The sequence below is a fragment of the Coenobita brevimanus genome, chromosome 29, assembly GCF_032717465.1.
Source record: "Coenobita brevimanus isolate Jiangsu-jjx chromosome 29, ASM3271746v2, whole genome shotgun sequence".
Lineage (NCBI taxonomy): Eukaryota > Metazoa > Arthropoda > Malacostraca > Decapoda > Coenobitidae > Coenobita > Coenobita brevimanus.
In genome coordinates this window covers 44,299,263-44,317,764 of record NC_136982.1, presented here as the reverse complement: position 1 = coordinate 44,317,764, position 18,502 = coordinate 44,299,263, and the positions used below count along the sequence as shown (strand labels likewise).

The window sequence follows — 18,502 nt, the reverse complement described above, 5'->3', positions numbered from 1 at the left end:
CCCAACTAAGACCAAGCTCATGTAAGAAGACTTGTAGATGGAAGCGCCTCTTACGGGTCACTGGCCGTAGGAGTAAGCACTGTAGTGAGTTTGTCTAGTGGTAGCGAGAACAGACGCAAAAATAAGATATAAAAATGACACACGATAAAGATAAGGATTAATTACTTGTAGTGGGAGTGGGAGTGGGCGTTGGACGAGATCTTTTCGAGGACGAGCACATCCTGACCATGTTCCTTGAGTCGCACCGTGTTGGCCTCGACGTCCCTCATGATGCGGTTGAAGTCGCCCTTGTCCACGCGAAGGAAGTGGCAGTTGTCCTCGCGCAGGATGATCGAGGCCGCTCTGAAATAGACAGATGGACTGATAGATACACGCAGAGATATATAAGGAAGATGAATAGACAGATAGATAATTGTCGCTTGTTCTCGCCAAGGACAGACGCCGCTCTGAAACAGACAGAAAGATAGATGGATTGATATCTAGATAGACAGACAAACAGATAAGAAGTAGGATGAGGAATTTCGCTCTGACGGAGAAGGAGGTAAAAAAAAACAAAAAAAAAAACAGGATATATACATGTAACGTAGGAACAGTAAAAACTTTGCTTCCTGGTTGTAGCTTTGAGAGAAGGGCCAAAAATAAAACACACACACACACACACACACACACACACACACACAGTAAAAAGTGGACTCTGAAAGGGCAACTGAAAGAGGGGAGACTGGTGAAAAAAAAGAGTAAAAATTCTGCCTTGAAAGATAACATAGACGAGAGTAAAGAAAAAAAAAAAAGAGAGAGAGAGGGTGAAAAAAGTATATTAAAAAAAAAAATCTCTTGTCTATAGGCGGAAAACTAGCAACTGTCCTCACTCAAAATAATATATGCAGCTCTGACGGGGAGGAAATAGATAGATAGATAGACAGATAGATAGACAGACAGGTAAACTTTTCTCGTCATTAACCCATTCACTCCGATGACACATTTTAAGTTCTATTCCAGCAAATGAAGAGACAGTAAAACTGAATATGTCATTTGTGTGTGTGTGTGTGTGTGTGTGTGTGTGTGTGTGTGTGTGTGTGTGTGTGTGTGTGTGTGTGTGTGTGTGTGTGTGTGTGTGTGTGTGTGTGTGTGTGTGAGAGAGAGAGAGAGAGAGAGAGAGAATCCACGCGTGTTTATGTATGTGTCCATGTGTGTTTGTACCTACATGCGTGTTTGCGTGCGTGCGTGCGGTCTTACACTCACCTCGGGGCATCATTCACTAGAGCCAGCTTGCCAAAATCGTCCCCTTCGTGCAGTGTATTAACAACGCCCTTCCCGTGTATGGCCACGTTCACCGACCCTCTCACGATTATGTACCACGACTTGCCTTCGGAACCTTGCTGGAACACTGACGGTAGAGAGAGAGAGAGGTATTAGAGTGGGAAAAGATGGTATTGTACTGAGGGATGGATGGATGGATGGAGAGAGAGAGAGAGAGAGAGAGAATGAAACAAAAGCACGATACTAAAATAAATTCGAATACTGATGAAGACAGAAACCAAAAAAAATAAATAAATAAATTAATAAATACATACACAAATAAATAAAATAACAGGGAAAGGGTTACCTGTGGAGAGCGTCAGAAAGTCCTGGAGGCCTCAGTAAGCGGAAGTGTAAGAGGAAGTGTATTATTGGGGGACCTTTGACCTGCCTTGGTTACAGAGTCAAGTTACATCGCTACATCCAAGTCTGACCCACGAAACAAGATCGTCTCCCTTCCCCTTCCCTTCCCTCCCCTCCCCTCCCCTCCTCTCCCTCCCCTCTCTCCCATTCCCCACTCTCCCCTTCCTTCACCTTTCCTCTCTCCCGTACCCCCTTCCCCTCCCCTTCCCCATCTCCCCTCCTCTTGTTCCTCTCCCCTCTACTCCCCATCCAAGATCCGCATTTTCACTCAGGCTTCTGATTTCAGGCAATGTATTAGCAGTATATTTCTTTAACTAACTGGGCCTCTAAGTAGGACACATACTACAGAATCTAAGTAACTAAGAAATTGTTGAATAAAGATGCTGGACTTAGATATTAGAAACCTATAGTCTGATTGTAAAGAAAAACTGAGAGGATTGTACCAGCTAAGTCGCCTTGTCCTTCACCATTTGGCTGCCCTCCCTCCGATTCATATCATCCCCATTCATATACCACGAGATCCCACCCTTTCACCTCATCCTCGGTTTTCCACTTAATAAAGCAAACTGGCATCTTTAAATTAATCTGTATATCATCATCATCATCATCATCATCCCACCTCTTATTCCCACCCAAAGGCAGGGTTACGTATGAATCAGAAAAAAAGGAAAAAATTGTGGGAGAACTAATCAATACCATACCTAATGAAATGGGCCACACACTCATTCACTCACCGTTCAAGCCCCCGGAATCCTGGGTCCACCTCACAGGCACACGTAACTTCACCATCAAAGTTATAATTACCCAATAGCGAGAAGTCTATAGGAAAAATAACTCTACTCACGCACAGTCCCCTCTTTGGAGTGGGACTCAAACTTGATGATGGAGGCCAACTCTCTCTTGACGGAGTTCGAGAGGTGAGAGAGAGCCTTGAGGTGCAGCAACTCCTCGTAGATCAGCTCCTGGTCCTCGATGGTGCGCTCGTGGCTCCTAGGAAAGGGACGGAAATATGAGAACCACCATCGCTATAGCAAGTTACTTTCACCTGACAGAACTAGGCTACTTTTACAACCTGAATACTATAACTTCAATGCTATAACTTGAGTCCAAAAGGAAGAATGATGTATACTCACGGCCGCATGCATGTAACAGACACTTCACTACCAAAAGGAAGTACATTGTAACTCACTACAGCAAGAAAAATATTACACCACACTCCAGCAAGTATATAACAAAGGGAAAAGTATCGCAACTCACGGGAACATGCATATAACACACGACAATGCTACGACTCACGGCAATTCATAACAAGAGGATGAATGTTACAACTCACGACAGAATAAACCACAAGAGATACGATGTTACCGATGTTATAACTTACGGTGGTATAAAAAAAAAAAAAAAAAAAAAAAAACGCTTCACCGAGAATAGGGGAAAAAAATACTAGAACTCACGGTCTCCTAAGAATCATCCTTAACATGGCGTCCGGGGCCCTCTGCTGTAGGAAGGCGAGGACGGGCGTGAGTCTGTCCTCGGCGTCTCTCCTCTCTGCCTGCGAGGGCGTGGCTGCAGGGACGCCAGGCACGGCAGCAGCGTCCTCCAGGAACCGATAGAACAGGTACTTGTCACGGAACGGCTGCTCTCCCGTTACTGTGCAGGGAACGTGATATGACCGTGATAAGATACTGAACGGCTAGCTGCTGTTACGGTGCTCCTGTTACTATAGAGACATTACAAGGTTACTTTCCCGTTACTGTGAAAGGATCGTGTGATTGTGATGAGACACTGGACGGTTACTGTCAAATAATGCCATCTTTAACCCAAACAAGACAAGGGCCACTTATGATAGACGCACCTACCTCTGCATAATTCTCGGGGAAAAGAAACAATTTTATTCACGCGGGGAAAAGCGAACACCTGAAATCCCACTCTGGCTAAAGCCTAGTCCATGTGAAGGTCTACCACTTTACAAAATATCGTGGCCATGCATCTATATCAATTTTATTTTCTTCCCCTATTCCTATTTTATCCCCATCTCTTTATCTCCCCTGCCTCTTCCACTCCCCATCCCCGGCGCTTTTCACCCCAAGGCCAGTCTTATGCCCTCAGTCTGTCTGCCTGTCTGTAAATTGAGCTGGTAAAGTGTGCTAGTGAAGATGTCTAGGGTGTAGTGGCCTTAACAACCCCACCGCTGTCAGGCCAACTGGACAGGCACAACTACTACGACGTGGCTGGGTCTTGTCCTACGCATTCTGTACCATACGCAGTTACTATCATTTTTTTTTATTTAGTCCTTTTTAAAAATGAATAAAAAAAGTACTGAGTGAGTAAATGGTGAAGAGAGAGAGAGAGAGAGAGAGAGAGAGAGAGAGAGAGAGAGAGAGAGAGAGAGAGTCTTTTTAATTACTATATTTGCTACGTTCATTTCCAGCTTCAAGGGATGTCTCTCGTACTGAAGGGGTTAATGGGGAGGAAATGGGAGAGAGGGAGAAGGGGAGAAGGAGAATGGAAATGCAATGGTTGTGAAGAATGGGAGTTACATGGAGCTAGGGGAGAGGAGAGGCTGTGAGAGGAAAGGAGGGGAGAACAGGGGAGGGGAAGGGGAGGAGAGGAGAGGAGTTTAGAGGAGGAGAGGAGAGCAGTGAAGAGAGGAGAGGAGAGAAAAGAGGGGCATAAAAAGAGTGGAGAAGAGACGAAGAAGAAAAAATTATACGAAAAGAAAAAAAGAAAAATGGAGACAAGAGAAGGGAGAAGAAGACAAAAGAAAGAATACACAAAAAAATAAATCGCCGGATGAAAAGGATTAAATTGAAAAAAAAAATCCTCTATGGGAAGAATTAAAATGAAAAGAAACTCGTGGTGAAGGGATTTTTGATGAGCTGTGATTTTTTTTTTTTTACCAATAAATTTAGGTCATGCAGTTTTCAATTTTTTGCTCTCTCTCTCTCTCTCTCTCTCTCTCTCTCTCTCTCTCTCTCTCTCTCTCTCTCTCTCGCTGATACGTGTTGGGTAAGTGTTGGAGAGAATGTGCGTGTCTGCCTCAAGAGTCATCAGCTAAATCCTCCACCACGAATACTATTTCTTCTTTTTAGTTATTTATTAATTTTTTTGTTTTTTGCTACTGCCTGACGAGCTTTTTCAGGCGCTGGAGAGGGACGCCTTCACGTGGTGGTACTTATACAATAGGGTGGTGGTGCTGCCTGGTTATATAAACGTCTTTTAGTCCCCTCCCTATCCCCTGACATGTGGATGGTGGGCCGCAGAAGAATTGCAGCTACTACTACTACTACTTCTACTACTACTACTGCTACTACTACTACTACTAATACTACTAGATGACCAGGATTCAAATTTTCTTCTCGCTAATATCACTCAATTTTAAGCCACTTGAGGAAGAGTGTTAAGAAGTGGATATTAATGTGTCCTAATTATGCAAGACATGCGTGTGCTCTTAAATTAGTGTTTGAGTGCATTTGCGTGCGGTGTAATGAGGTAATGAGTGCAGCTATGTAGGTCCGTCACCCCCACCGTCACCTAAGCCCATCCTGCTCACTCTCTAAACACCCCTTTTTATTTTATCTTGGACTAAAATTGCCATCCCTCCATCTTCATCGCCCTGCTGTAAGAGGTGATATAGAGAGATAGACAGAATGATAGATAGACAGACAGATATAGACAGGAGAGATAGATAGACATACTGATAGACAGATGTGGAATTACTGACCACGATAGATAGCACCTTCTTCAAACACAGATAAACAGGCAGACAAAGATGCACATAATTTAGACACAGATAAATAGGCAGACAGACAGATACATTAGAGATAGATAAATAGATAGACAGATAGATAAATACATAGATAGACAGACCGAGAGATACTGACCATGATAGATAGCGCCCTCCTCCAACAGCGCCTGCCACATCCCCGCCGCCTGCGACCTCGAATGGACAGTGGATGACAGGGACAGCAGCCACTCCGTCATCTCCGTGCCCACGCCGGCGCGCGCCTGGACACAACCGTGGTGTCGGCGGTCGCGTAAGAGATGGGGCGCGCGAGTGAGAATCAGCGTTCGTAACACCCAGGCAGCCTCGCAGACCCTCTCACTGGGGGCCTGTGTGAATAGATAGATTGATGAGTAGATAGATACGTGGATAGATAGACTGACTGATATATAAAGAAGAGATAGATAGATAGATAAGTGGATAGATAGACTGGTAGATATATAAAGAAGAGATAGATAGATAAGTGGATAGATATATAATAAGAGATAGGTAGGCAGACAGATAACTTGACTGATCGACTGACTGGGAGAAAGATAGATAGATAGATACAGGCTGATAGATAGACAGAGAAAATAAACTGACTGAGAAATGGATAGCCAAATACGTAAACAGGCAGACAGATAGATAGATAAACAGACAGATAGACAGATAGACAGAGAAATGAAGAGCTAGATACATGAATTTCCACACAAATACATAGACAGGAAATATTATGATGATGATGATGATGATGATGATGATGATGATGATGATGGTGATGATGCTCCCTCCTTCCCCCCCGCGTAGAATCTATTTCTATCTATTGGACTGAAAAATCCAGCAGACTGATAAAGAGCTATAGTGGAAACGTGGCACCTACTGGGGGTCCCTGAGTGCCATCCCAAGGGTACTGGCACCACGTACATGCGGGCGGCACCACCCTCACCCCACCCCCACCCCCACCCCACCCCGCAACATCCCTACCAACCTCACCATACCCCTAATAACCCCATCCAACAACACAACATCTTCCCTACCAACTCCACTCCTGTCCTACCACCTTCACCCCATCTTGCCACATCACCCCTACACCCATCCTGTATCACCCCACACTACCCCATACCACTTTATCCATTCCCTACCCCACCCTACCTCATTCCATCCTACATAACCCCACTCCACCCTCACGCCTACCCTACATCATCCCACCACACCCCTATCAACCCCACTTCACCCACTTCATCCTAACCCACCACTACTAACCTAACCTCACCACACCTCTGTCAACACCACCCCATCCCATCCAACCCCACCACACCCTAATCAACCCCACCAAACCCCACATCATCCTACTCCACCACTACTAGCCTAACCCTACCACACCCCTATCAATCCCATCCCATCCCACTTCACCCCACTTCACCTTACCCCACCACTAATAACCTAATCCCACCACACCACTATCAACCTCACCCCATTCCACCCCACCAAGACAGAACCCTCACCCTTTACCAGTACTTGTAAAAATTATGGTCATGGAGACAAGTGACCTCGTAGCATTTACTGTATAGGGTGAAGAACGTGGTACCCCTTTTATCTCGTCATGCCGTGTCACTGGGGAGGGTGTAGAAGGGTGTGGGGGGAAATTACACCCACATACTGATGGTGTGTTAGTTTGTATTGCAACTGAACATAATGATAGTGTGTTAGTTTATACCGCAACTGAAGGATTTATTATGACATGCAGTACTGTAGATGGCCCATTGCGATAAGTGGAAATGTTGGGTGGGAGACAGACACAGGTTTCATATTGAAGTCTTTATTATCCCTAACTTTCCAGGCGACACAGAATCGACCTACAGAGAGACTGAACAAGAAGGGGTATAAGCGTCTAAAATCTATCACTTCTTGTCCAATCTTCAGAGAGACTGAACAACAAGAAGGAGTATAAATGTCTAAGATCTATCCCTTCCCGTTCAATCTCTCTGAAGATGGGTTCTGTGTAGGCCGATATCTTCATGAAAATATAGAGTTCAAGTTTTAGCCTGTGTCTCTCTCCCACCCAACATTCCCACACGCAATACTGATCTTTTATAATGCTCTTTCCTTGTGGAGTGTGGCTGTTGTATTCTGGATGCTTGAATCATGCCTATACACTAATACTTTGTTAAAATTTGTAATGAATGACACTGGATATTTTTTCTGATGATTCCATTACGGGTTTCTGAACTATCCATCTATTCATGACAACAAAACATATTATAAATCGTGAAAATTACTGGCGCCAGAATTATCATAAAGGTTTCAAAATTCTCACCACTAACATCATATTTCTTTCAATACCTTACAGTGATTAAGTTAAGCAAAAAGAGAGACGGTAAGGCTGCCATAACCGAGTATTCCATTTTCTTTTCTTTAATGTTTCGTCTTTCCGTGGGACGTGAAAAAAGTGATATGGTTAGATTCAACTTACACGTAAACGTTTTGATAGTGGCAAACCGATTATTATTATTATTATTATTATTACTGTTATTACTATTTTATCAAGCATAAAATACGTTAACAAGAATGGGAGAGGGAGTGGGGGTCTAGGGGGGTCAATGAATCAAGAATTTCGATTATATATCTATCTATATATCTATCTATCTATCTAAATAAAAGATGTCACTGTCAGGAAAACACAAGTAGGCATAACAAGCTCTGATCACTACAACCAGATATTTTTCTTTTCGTAGGATGCACAGATTACGTTAACCAGACAGGGAGACAGAGAAAGAGCGAGGGGAACCATAAGGCTGAGAATACCATACACAGGGGTAGGATGGGCAGCTCTAGGGGGTGGGGGGTGTATGGGCTTGAGGGGTTAACAAGGAGACAATGTAACTTAATGTAACTCTAATGTAACTCGAGATTTTGGGTGGACAGCTCTAGACCAACGCATCGCCTCTTGTGCTGGGGGAACACTGACCTCTCCTCTGTTCACTTTAACTTGGCCTAAATACGACAAAATCTCTAATACTGACCTGTAAATTAGAGATAAGAGCAAGTCACTAAGGCAATGGAAAGGATGTAGAGATGTAGCAATGTTTTGTTTTGTTTTTTTCTGCCACTGAACTTCGTGAAACGGCTGTACAAGGGTGTTAATCTGGGCCAAGCTAATGTGAAGAAACTATAGAAGAATATGAAAGGGGTCGTACTAAAAGGGGGTAATAAAGACTGTTTCTAACCATGAGGGAGTGCTGGAGAGAGACAGACGCCTTCAGGTGGTGGCACTGATATAAATGGTCGGCTCAACTGCCCAGATATATATGAGTAAACGTCTCAAACCTTCTTCCTTGTCTCCTCGAAAGGAGAGATACTGGACTGCAGGAGAGGGGCAATTTAAACCTGCAGTCCACTGGGTTCACGGTTCAAATGAGCTTGGGACAACAACAGGACAATGAACAACAACAACAATGAGGGGGCTCTAGTAACTTACAATCGTTGGTGACAGCAAGAGTAAAATATAAAAGTCACTGAACTGAAAGGATTTAGAATACGCGAGAAGGTTGTCCTGTGTGTGTGTGTGTGTGTGTGTGTGTGTGTGTGTGTGTGTGTGTGTGTGTGTGTGTGTGTGTGTGTGTGTGTGTGTGTGTGTGTGTGTGTGTGTGTGTGTGTGTGTGTGTGTGTGTGTGTGTGTGTGTGTGTGTGTGTGTGTGTGTGTGTGTGTGTGGCAGGAAATACAACAGTTTTCGCCCAACTTGGACCTTCATCACAGTATAATTCTTCAACAGGACTCATATTTTTAACACCAGAAAGGTCCTTATGACAAAATACAAGATGATTTCGTTCCCTGTGCCCGACCCGCCACACACTGACTACTGTTGTGCTACATCACCTTCAAGCTTGGCGTAGCGGGTCTGGCTTTACAGTTTAACCTCACTAATGAACCCCGGCACAATATACAGATATCCAATAAACATTCATTCACCCCGAAGTCTGAGCGCTGATAAGAACTCGCTTAAAGGTGCCTCCGCTCGATGTCAAAAGGCCAAAAATGAGTCACAATTCGGGAACCTATGGCCCGATTGGACAGGAAACTGTTTTATTCTTCAAGTAAGAGCATTTTAACGGTACATGCTCTTATAATAATTGCGCTACGTTGCACCGTTTTTGCTGTGTTAAGGTAACCAACAAACATACAGAAATCGGATCATTATAATACAGATGTTCCGGGAAATTCATTTAAAATCTTAGACCAACACGGTATTAATGCGAAAATAAACAGGCTCGAGTAACAGGAATGATTACACAAACCCCACCTGCAAACAGACGCTTTTTCGATACATACTTTTCACAACTGGACGATTTCCTTCAGCCTGGGAGACTCTCTTGGTGGAGGGGTTGGCTAGCTCTCCATCAACCCTGTCACTAAGAAGACGCCTACTCCCCGGCTGAGAAAAATCACCTTCCAAATAACACCATACTTTGCAGAAGCACCCTGAGTACTTGGTGAGTGTGTGTGTGTGTGTGTGTGTGTGTGTGTGTGTGTGTGTGTGTGTGTGTGTGTGTGTGTGTGTGTGTGTGTGTGTGTGTGTGTGTGTGTGTGTGTTAATGGGGTGGACGTAAGAGAGGCTTGGGATTGAGCCTCACTAATGGGTCTGCCCCGTTCACTGATCAACAACTGGCCTAGTGAACATTTGCACGTTGCTGTTGCTGTTACCTTGCAACAGTCGGTTTGCTTTTACTTGACGGAACTGGGTCACACTCAAATTTTATCGTAGTTACGTGAAATTCAATGAACTGCAGTTACGAAGTTGATATGAGTTTATTTCACGTAGCTCAATGGCAGAAAAAGATAATGCTCCGGCTCTACATCCTTTCCATAGCATTTCTTCCTAACTATAGAACCCTAATCTTGTGTTAATCTTCTGTTGCTCGGTGTTCAAGATGGAAAGATGGCAATTTTAGGCCAAGTTAGACTATCATCATCACCATCATCATCATCATCATCATCATCATCCCGCCTCTTTTTCCCAACCGCCTGTGGGATGAGGTAGCGCAGAGAAAGCAAAAAGGGGAAAGAATACAATAGTGGGAGCAAAAATCAACAGTATGCCTAACGAAATGGGCCACACACCCATTATTCACTTTTCAAGCCACCGGAATCCTGGCTCAAGCTGAAAGTCACACCTGTCCACAAGTAGCTTCATAATTGCCTATCAAACAGAGCCAAGTTGAAGTAAACAGAGTACAGTCATGAAACGGTACTCACCTCCACGATAGGGACGGCGGCGTTGCTGGGAGAGTCGAGTTCCTGTGACCTCTGTTGCTCCACCTTCGTTCTTGACCTTCGGCCTCCCCGCCGGCGTCCCTTGGGCCGACCTTTGACCCCTCCCTCGCCATTGACTACCCGACCCGACCCCTTCCCTTCGCTAATATCCTCGTCGTCTTCCTCGTCCTCGTCTTCCTCGTCATCTTCATCATCGTCATCATCATCCCGTTCGATCTCCCTGAAGCTCACGACAGGAGGGGTACCGCTGTCCTCCTCCTCCTCGTCCTCCTCAGCCGTGTCTTGTGATTCGCAGCGCAGACGAAGCACGGCGCTCCGAAGACTAGAACGCCGCGGACTGACGGAGGGACTGTCGAAGCTGGCCGCCCTAGTGAGGCTGGGACGACGAGCCATGTCTCTAGTTGGGGTACCTGGAAGAAGTAGGCTTAAGTTACTGCTTCTTGGCTATACTTCCACGACTCTAACTCTGTGGACTGAAAGAGAGGTTGTACAGTAGAAGTTGGATACCCTTAAACGCTGTGGCATGTCCCTGGAAGCTAAAATTTATGCCTATTGTCTACAGTAAGGATTTTAATAGTAATCTAATTTTTGCTATGGGTGATATTTAAACCAGGATTTGGAGATTTCGAAAAGCCTCCTCCTTAGCGATTTATTTTGCGGACCACATATTAATAATGATTCTCTAAGTTACAGATGCAAACCTGGTAGATATTAAATTGATAAACATAAGAGAGAAGTGAAGACTGAGGTGAATGAAACAAGATACATCGCTAAAGGCAGTCCAAAATCTCCTACACCAATGACAATAAAACCACACGTCCCAGTCATACTCTGAACAGCAAAACAACCGTCGAACTTTACATCCAGGTCCTTATTTCATTTCCACACACAGCTATGGAAACTAATACTGATCAACTTCCTTACAATAAATAACGAAATGGTGAACAATTATTTTTTAACACAGTGATGCAGTTTTCTGGGCCAAACAAACTTTTCAATGTATTCGGTTCACGTATCACAATGCTTCAGCTAAAAAGTGTATCAGTATTTATGTCTGCAACCGTACAAACAGGCTGGGGAAAAGACGCCCTCGCCAAGAAACACTAAAAAAATCAATCAATCAATCAATCTTATATCCGTGGGTACCACCTTGCACAGGGGAGGACTTCGTAGGGGTGCCTCTTGGGGTGGAATTTCGTGAGGATGAGTCCCTGGAGGGTGAGTCTCCTTTACTCCTGGTGGGGCTGTCGGTCAGGGAAGGGTCGACGCTGGTGCTGCTGCCCTTGTGTGCGGGAGATGAGGGCACCGTAGACGCCCCCCTCGCAGCACCGAGGGTCTTGGATAACGTGGTGGAGGTCCTGGGGGAGAAAATTATGAAGGATGGTAAGAGAGCTGCAGATAAAGAGGATACACACAAGCAGATTAAAAAAAGACACGCACACACACACACACACACACACACACACACACACACACACACACGTTATAACCGGAACTCAAGCTAAACGTGTAGGGTGATGACAAGAGTAAAAAACAAGGAATCTTACTGGCAATTCAGAAAAAAAAAAAAAGAGAGAGAGAGAGAGAGTACGGGAAAGAAAAAAGTACAAATAAGCACTTTTACACAAAATTAAAGCATAGGAAATAATGAAGCGAGGAAGATAAGAGTAAACACAACCAGTATCAGAAGTCAAACGAAAGTAAAAGTGTTGGGGGAGGGCAAGAGTAAATGCCAACAGCCTACATACTTATACGCAACAAAAAAATAAAACTTATCTGTGTCACCTGGGTAGATAAGTAACCGCTCCTCTGTTGGCGTGGTTGAGGGGATTTTACAGGTGGACAAAGGTACAAATACGCAACCTTTACACACGATCCAAGTTGCCGAATGTAGTACTGCCGTGCGAAATATTCGTTGACAATCCTCTGCCAGCATTGTGTCCTGCCTTACACATGTCTCATTCCTCCCCAAACGACAAAGAGTATCCTTCCATCTCACACTCTTTTGTTGTGAGGTTCATCCTTCCATCACATAAAGACAGATCACATAACACAGCCGCCAATGTCCAAGAACGGTAGAGAACGGTAGAGAAAATGTCCAAGAACTTTTGCTGATGACAGAAGAAATAAGCAATCATCCATACAAAACTTCAGGCGAAATTCACACAAAATCTTCACCTGAAATTCCTTAAGTACCTGGGCACTGATATCGAGCTGCTTCTCTGCTGATGTGGCTGTGGTGAGCGTATGGGTGAAGAGGAGGCGGCTCTGGTAGGGGACACCGTAGAGGCCCTTCTGCTCTGTGGGTCCCTGCCTGTGGGTTCCTTGGGGAGCTCCCTGGGGGTGGATCGCCTGCGTCTCGATCCCACACGCCTCCAGAGCCCCCTGACCTCCTCACCGACCCCCACAGCAGCTGATCCCGAGCCTGTGGAGGGAAGCACGAAGCACCCACGTCATCCCCGGGTCAGGTGAAGCTTAGCGGCCTACCTAACAGTGTGGTGGTGGTGGTGGTGGTGGTGGTGGTGGTGGTAGTGATGATGATGATGAAAAGGAAAGCTAACATTAACATCTGTAATTGTTAGGATGATGATGATAATAATGATGATGAAATGGAAAACTAATATTAACATCTGTATCTGTTATGATGATGATAATGATGATGATGATGATGATGATATGAAGAGCTACCTAACTGGGCCATATGTGAGTGAGGTGGTGGTGAAAAAATATGTCCAGTATTAACATATATAGTAGATGATGATGATGATGATGATGATGTTGATGATGATGATGGGGAACGACGACGATAATAATGATGACGATGATGATGATGATGATGGCGGAGACACACAAAAGCCCTAACTGGGTCACGTGTTACAATGGTGGTAAGCCGGAAAGAGGATTACACGGCATTTCCGGAAGGGTGATGATGATGATGATGATGATGATGATGATGATGATGATGATGATGATGATGATGGGTAGAAAGAGAGAATCCTCCTAAAGTTCATCATCATCATCATCACCAGGAAAATTACTGTACCCTCCACTGTTGCTCCCCACTATTCATCATCATCATCACCAGTGCCCTACCATGAAAATTATTACACTCTCCCGTTCTACGCACCACAATGCATCATCAACACCATCATCACCCACTTTCACCACCCCACCACCACCACCATCACCATTTCATAACATTCTACCCTTATTCTCTGATAAATTAAGAACCAAATAGTATATACGAAAAAAAAAAAATGAATATAGGGAGTAGGCTAAATATTTACTGTCTTGGGATTATTTTTACTCTCTCTCTCTCTCTCTCTCTCTCTCTCTCTCTCTCTCCTGCCGTACACCATCCTTTCGGGGGATAGGGAGGAAGGTGGAGGGACATTTGTACAACCAGGCAGCCCCACCCTCAGGTTATATCGGTGCCACCACGTGAAGGCGTCCCAATGAAGAGGCCAATTGGCAGAGTGGCCGGGAATTGGATTAGCCGAGTCCGGATTAACGAGGTTCGTATCCGGACGAGTGAGAAACAAGATTAAGGATTTTTTTTCCCATCACTCCCGGATTAACGCAATTTTCCCCTCTGTCTGTCTGTCTGTCTGTCTCTCTCTCTCTCTCTCTCTCTCTCTCTCTCTCTCTCTCTCTCTCTCTCTCTCTCATCAGTCGGGTCCGGATTATCGAGGATTCAATCAACAAAAATTTGTGTTTGAAATGGGATTTATTCTCGTCCCTTCTGTGGGATAATTCTCTCTCTCTCTCTCTCTCTCTCTCTCTCTCTCAGCTCACAGGAGGTCTCTAGCGTTAGTTGTTCTTGTGGACTAACTAATCTTACAGGTAACAATAATAACTAATCTTACAGGTGATAATAATAACTAATCTTACAGGTACTAATAATAACTAATCTTACAGGTACTAATAATAACTAGTCTTACAGGTAATAATAACTAATCTAACAGGTAAAAAAATAACTAATCTTACAGGTACTAATAATAACTAATCTTACAGGTACTAATAACTAATCTTACAGGTAATAATAATAACTAATCTTACAGGTAATAACTAATCTTACAGGTAATAATAACTAATCTTACCTTCTTTCTTTGATGAACTGTACAGAACATCTTGCATGAATTCTTTGTTCTTCTGAAAAGGAAAAAAAGAACAGTATTAATAATGGAGAGAGAGAGAGAGAGAGAGAGAGAGAGAGAGAGAGAATTACATGCTTACCCACAAGAGCTCTAAATACACTTAAGAAAATCGTCTGAAAGGATGGAAAATTATAAAAAAAAAATCTGGCCCCTGCTGAATAAAATCGTCTGGTCGTAGTTATGATACAAAAATAATTGAAATAAATGAATAAAAAAATAACAGTCACAGTAAAGAATCCTGGTGTTATGCACTCACATACGCACGCACCCACACACACACACACACACACACACACACACACACACACACACACACACACACACACACACAACACTGTACAGTTTCGGTTCAATTTCGATGATGATATTGATGATGATGATGATGACTATGACAATGATGCTAATGATGATGATGATGATGACAATGACAATGATGCTAATGATGATGATGATGATGATGATGATGATGACAATGACAATGATGCTAATGATGATGATAATAATAACCATGATATTAACGATAACGAAGACAATAATAATAATAATAATAATAATAATAATAATAATAACAATAATAATAATAATAATAATAACGACAATCATAATAATTCTTGACCCAGACGACTTAATGAGCTCAGGACAGACTTTCCCATTAATGACGGGTCTAAAAATATTAATTGCGCTAAAATATAATTAAATTTGTTAATTGGTATCTGTCAAAAGCCCTAATTGGGTTAATCCTGCAAATAATTAAGGCTCAGCGTCTCCTTGGTTACTAGTCTTTTATATTTTAACATCAAACAGGTGTAGAAATTGGACAGGTAAGGGATTTGGATAATGATGATGCTGATAATGATGATGATGATGATGATGATGATGATGATGATGATGATGAGGAGGAGGAGGAGGAGGAGGATGGTGATGATGAAAATGATGATGATGATGATGATGATGACGGTATTGATGATGGCAACGACGAAAATGATGATGATGATGATGATGATGATGAAACTGAAGATGACTTAGACGGGCAAGGAAAGGGGGAGAAGGGATGGAAGAGGGGATGGAAAGGGGGGAGGGGAGGGGCAGACAGGGCCGCTGAGGGTCGTTGGGGGTTGTGAGGGGCGGGGTCGTTGGAGGTTGTGAGGGGAGGGGGTGTCGTTAGGGGTCTTGAGGGGACGGGGTTTCGTAGGGGGTCGTGAGGGGTGGGGGTTGTTGGGGTCGTTGTGGGGTGGGGTCGTTGGGGGTCGTGAGGGGAGTGAGTCTTTGGGGGGTCGTTATGGGGTGGGGGTCGCTGGGGTCGTGAGGGGAGGAGGTCGTAGGGAGTCGTGAGGGGTGGGGGAGGTCACTGGGGGTCGTGGGGGGTCGTGGGGGGCCAGACACCTGAGTAAAATATCAAGGGTCAATTAGGAACATCTACCTTGTCCGCCTTATTCATAGATTTTCTTCACCTTTTCAACATGAGGACGTATTTTTATTTACTTATCTATCTATCTATCTATCTATCTATCTGTCTGTCTATCCCTCTATCTATCTATTTATCTATTATTCATTCTAACTGCTAGCAAAGAATTTAACTCACATACCCCCTTTAACTCACTAACCTATTTCTTATCTCACACTTTCTATCACCAAACGATTCTATTCCACTTTGAAGAGTTAGATAAAAGCCCGTATTCTCGTTGGCAGAGGAAGCTCCCTGACGCCTTTTCTTAAGCGATTTATTTTACTTCACCTTACTGTCATCTTCTGTTCCATAAATCCTTCCAATATCGCCATCCTCTGCATAAATAATACACAAACGGATATTCACCAGCCATATAAGAAAAATCAATCGCTATGGAGGAGGTGTTAGGGAATTTCCTTTAGTAGCCTCTTCGCACCTAGAGTTCCGTCTTAAGAATATACCGCAATCAGACTGAACGGGTTAAGACAGGTAGATTTTATAATATGCAGGTTAATTAATGTCATATCTACCTTTCCACTTAGAAATAATTGACCTGAGGTGATTAAAACCCCTAATGAGGGCATAATTAAAATAAAAATGAAGTTGATGGGACAAGAGTGGAGTGAGGAGGGGGAGAGTGGAGTGTGGGGGAGAGAGTGGAGTGAGGAGGGGGGGTAGTGGGGTGAGGAGGAGGAAGACTGGAGTGAGGAGGGTGGAGAGTGGAGTGAAGAGGGGGAGAGCGGAGTGAGGAGGAGGGAGACTGGAGTGAGAAGGGGGAGAGTGGACAAAGCAGGAAGAAGAATGGAGTGAGGAAGGGGATAGTGGAGTGAGGAGAGGGGGAGAGTAGAGATGGGGTAAAAAAAAAAAAAAAAAAAAAAAAAAAAAAAAAGGGATCATTACTAGAATAAGGTGCTACGCAAAGGACGTAAAGGGACAATATCATCTTTTCCTGCCACTGAATCATCGAAAAATAGCAACCAAAGGACAAAAATCTCTCTATATATCTTGCCAAGGTAAGGCGAAGGGAGGACAGGTGTGCACGCTTGTCCCAGGTGTCGAGACGGAGAGCAAGGTGTTGGAAGATGCTGGTGGTGGCGAGACTAGGGGAGGTTTGGTTATATACTCCTCTCCAGTGTGTTGGTGGAAGCTATTCTGAGATGCACACCACTTATGATGGCTTAGGGAGGAGCAGGAGGAGAAGGAGGAGGAGGAGGAAGAGGAGGAGGAGGAGGAGGAGGAGGTGGTGGTGGTGGTGGTGATATGAGATGAGAGGAAGAAAATAATAATAATAATAATAATAATAATAATATGATATATGATGATGATGATGATAATAGTAATAATAATAATATGGAGAGGAGAGAAAGGGGGAGGAGACGAGAGAAGAGAGGCGGCGAGGAGGAGAGGAGAGGATAGGAGAGGAAGAGGATGCGAAGGAGGAGAGGGAGAGGAAGAGAATCAGAACGAGGAAAAGGAAGGGAAAGAGGAAGAATGGAAGAGTAATTAAAATAAGTAACATCAAAATCAAATCCACAAACAAATCCCTTCAACAGCCGGAATCGAACCCACGACCATTCACCCCCAACCCACGACGCTACCCACACCACCACCAGCAACTCCCCTCCTTTATATATGTCAGAGTTAATTGCACACACAGGGCATCATCAGTGCTAAATTAATATGCAAATTACACCCAATTCCACGACTTCCCATAGACAATTCCCTTCTAATAACCTCCCTTGGTGAATAACTGAGACGCATACAAAATAACTCACCTTCGCATACATACATACATACGTGATAAATTAGATACATAATTACTTAAAAATACGTGATAATTCTGACACACGCAATAATTCACCTCATACATACGTGATAATTCTGGGAGACACAATTACTCATTCGCTCATACACAGGCGATACGGACCGGAAAGGATAGAAACAGCCTTTATTAACCCCTTCATTTCGAGAGGGAGGGGTGTGTGCTGACGATGAATAACACAGTCTAACATTAACTACAACACAATGAAAAACACAAACCAGGGAGGAAAGTGACGGTAAGTGTGACGCAGACGAAGAGGAAGGGCAGGCAAACTCTTGTCCATAGCTGTATTTACGTGAGATAGCGTCCTTTTTTCACCTCCCCCTTGTTTACTCTATAACTTTTTGGTCTACTGTTGAACCTCTAATTCTTTGTCGCC

At 43.9% G+C, this 18,502-nt stretch overlaps 1 protein-coding gene across 1 annotated transcript in view; it reads right to left on the bottom strand.

The window, feature by feature from the left end:
• Epac (Exchange protein directly activated by cAMP) overlaps positions 1-18,502 on the bottom strand; it is a 158,165-nt gene that overhangs the window by 12,184 nt on the left and 127,479 nt on the right. The window contains exons 7-15 of the mRNA XM_080268781.1: positions 14,798-14,849; positions 12,894-13,110; positions 11,847-12,055; positions 10,680-11,107; positions 5,547-5,775; positions 3,117-3,312; positions 2,507-2,652; positions 1,243-1,387; positions 166-342 (exon numbers count right to left, since the gene is read on the bottom strand). Coding sequence (XP_080124907.1) covers positions 166-342; positions 1,243-1,387; positions 2,507-2,652; positions 3,117-3,312; positions 5,547-5,775; positions 10,680-11,107; positions 11,847-12,055; positions 12,894-13,110; positions 14,798-14,849 — 1,799 coding nt within the window. The remainder of the gene's footprint in view (positions 1-165; positions 343-1,242; positions 1,388-2,506; positions 2,653-3,116; positions 3,313-5,546; positions 5,776-10,679; positions 11,108-11,846; positions 12,056-12,893; positions 13,111-14,797; positions 14,850-18,502) is intronic.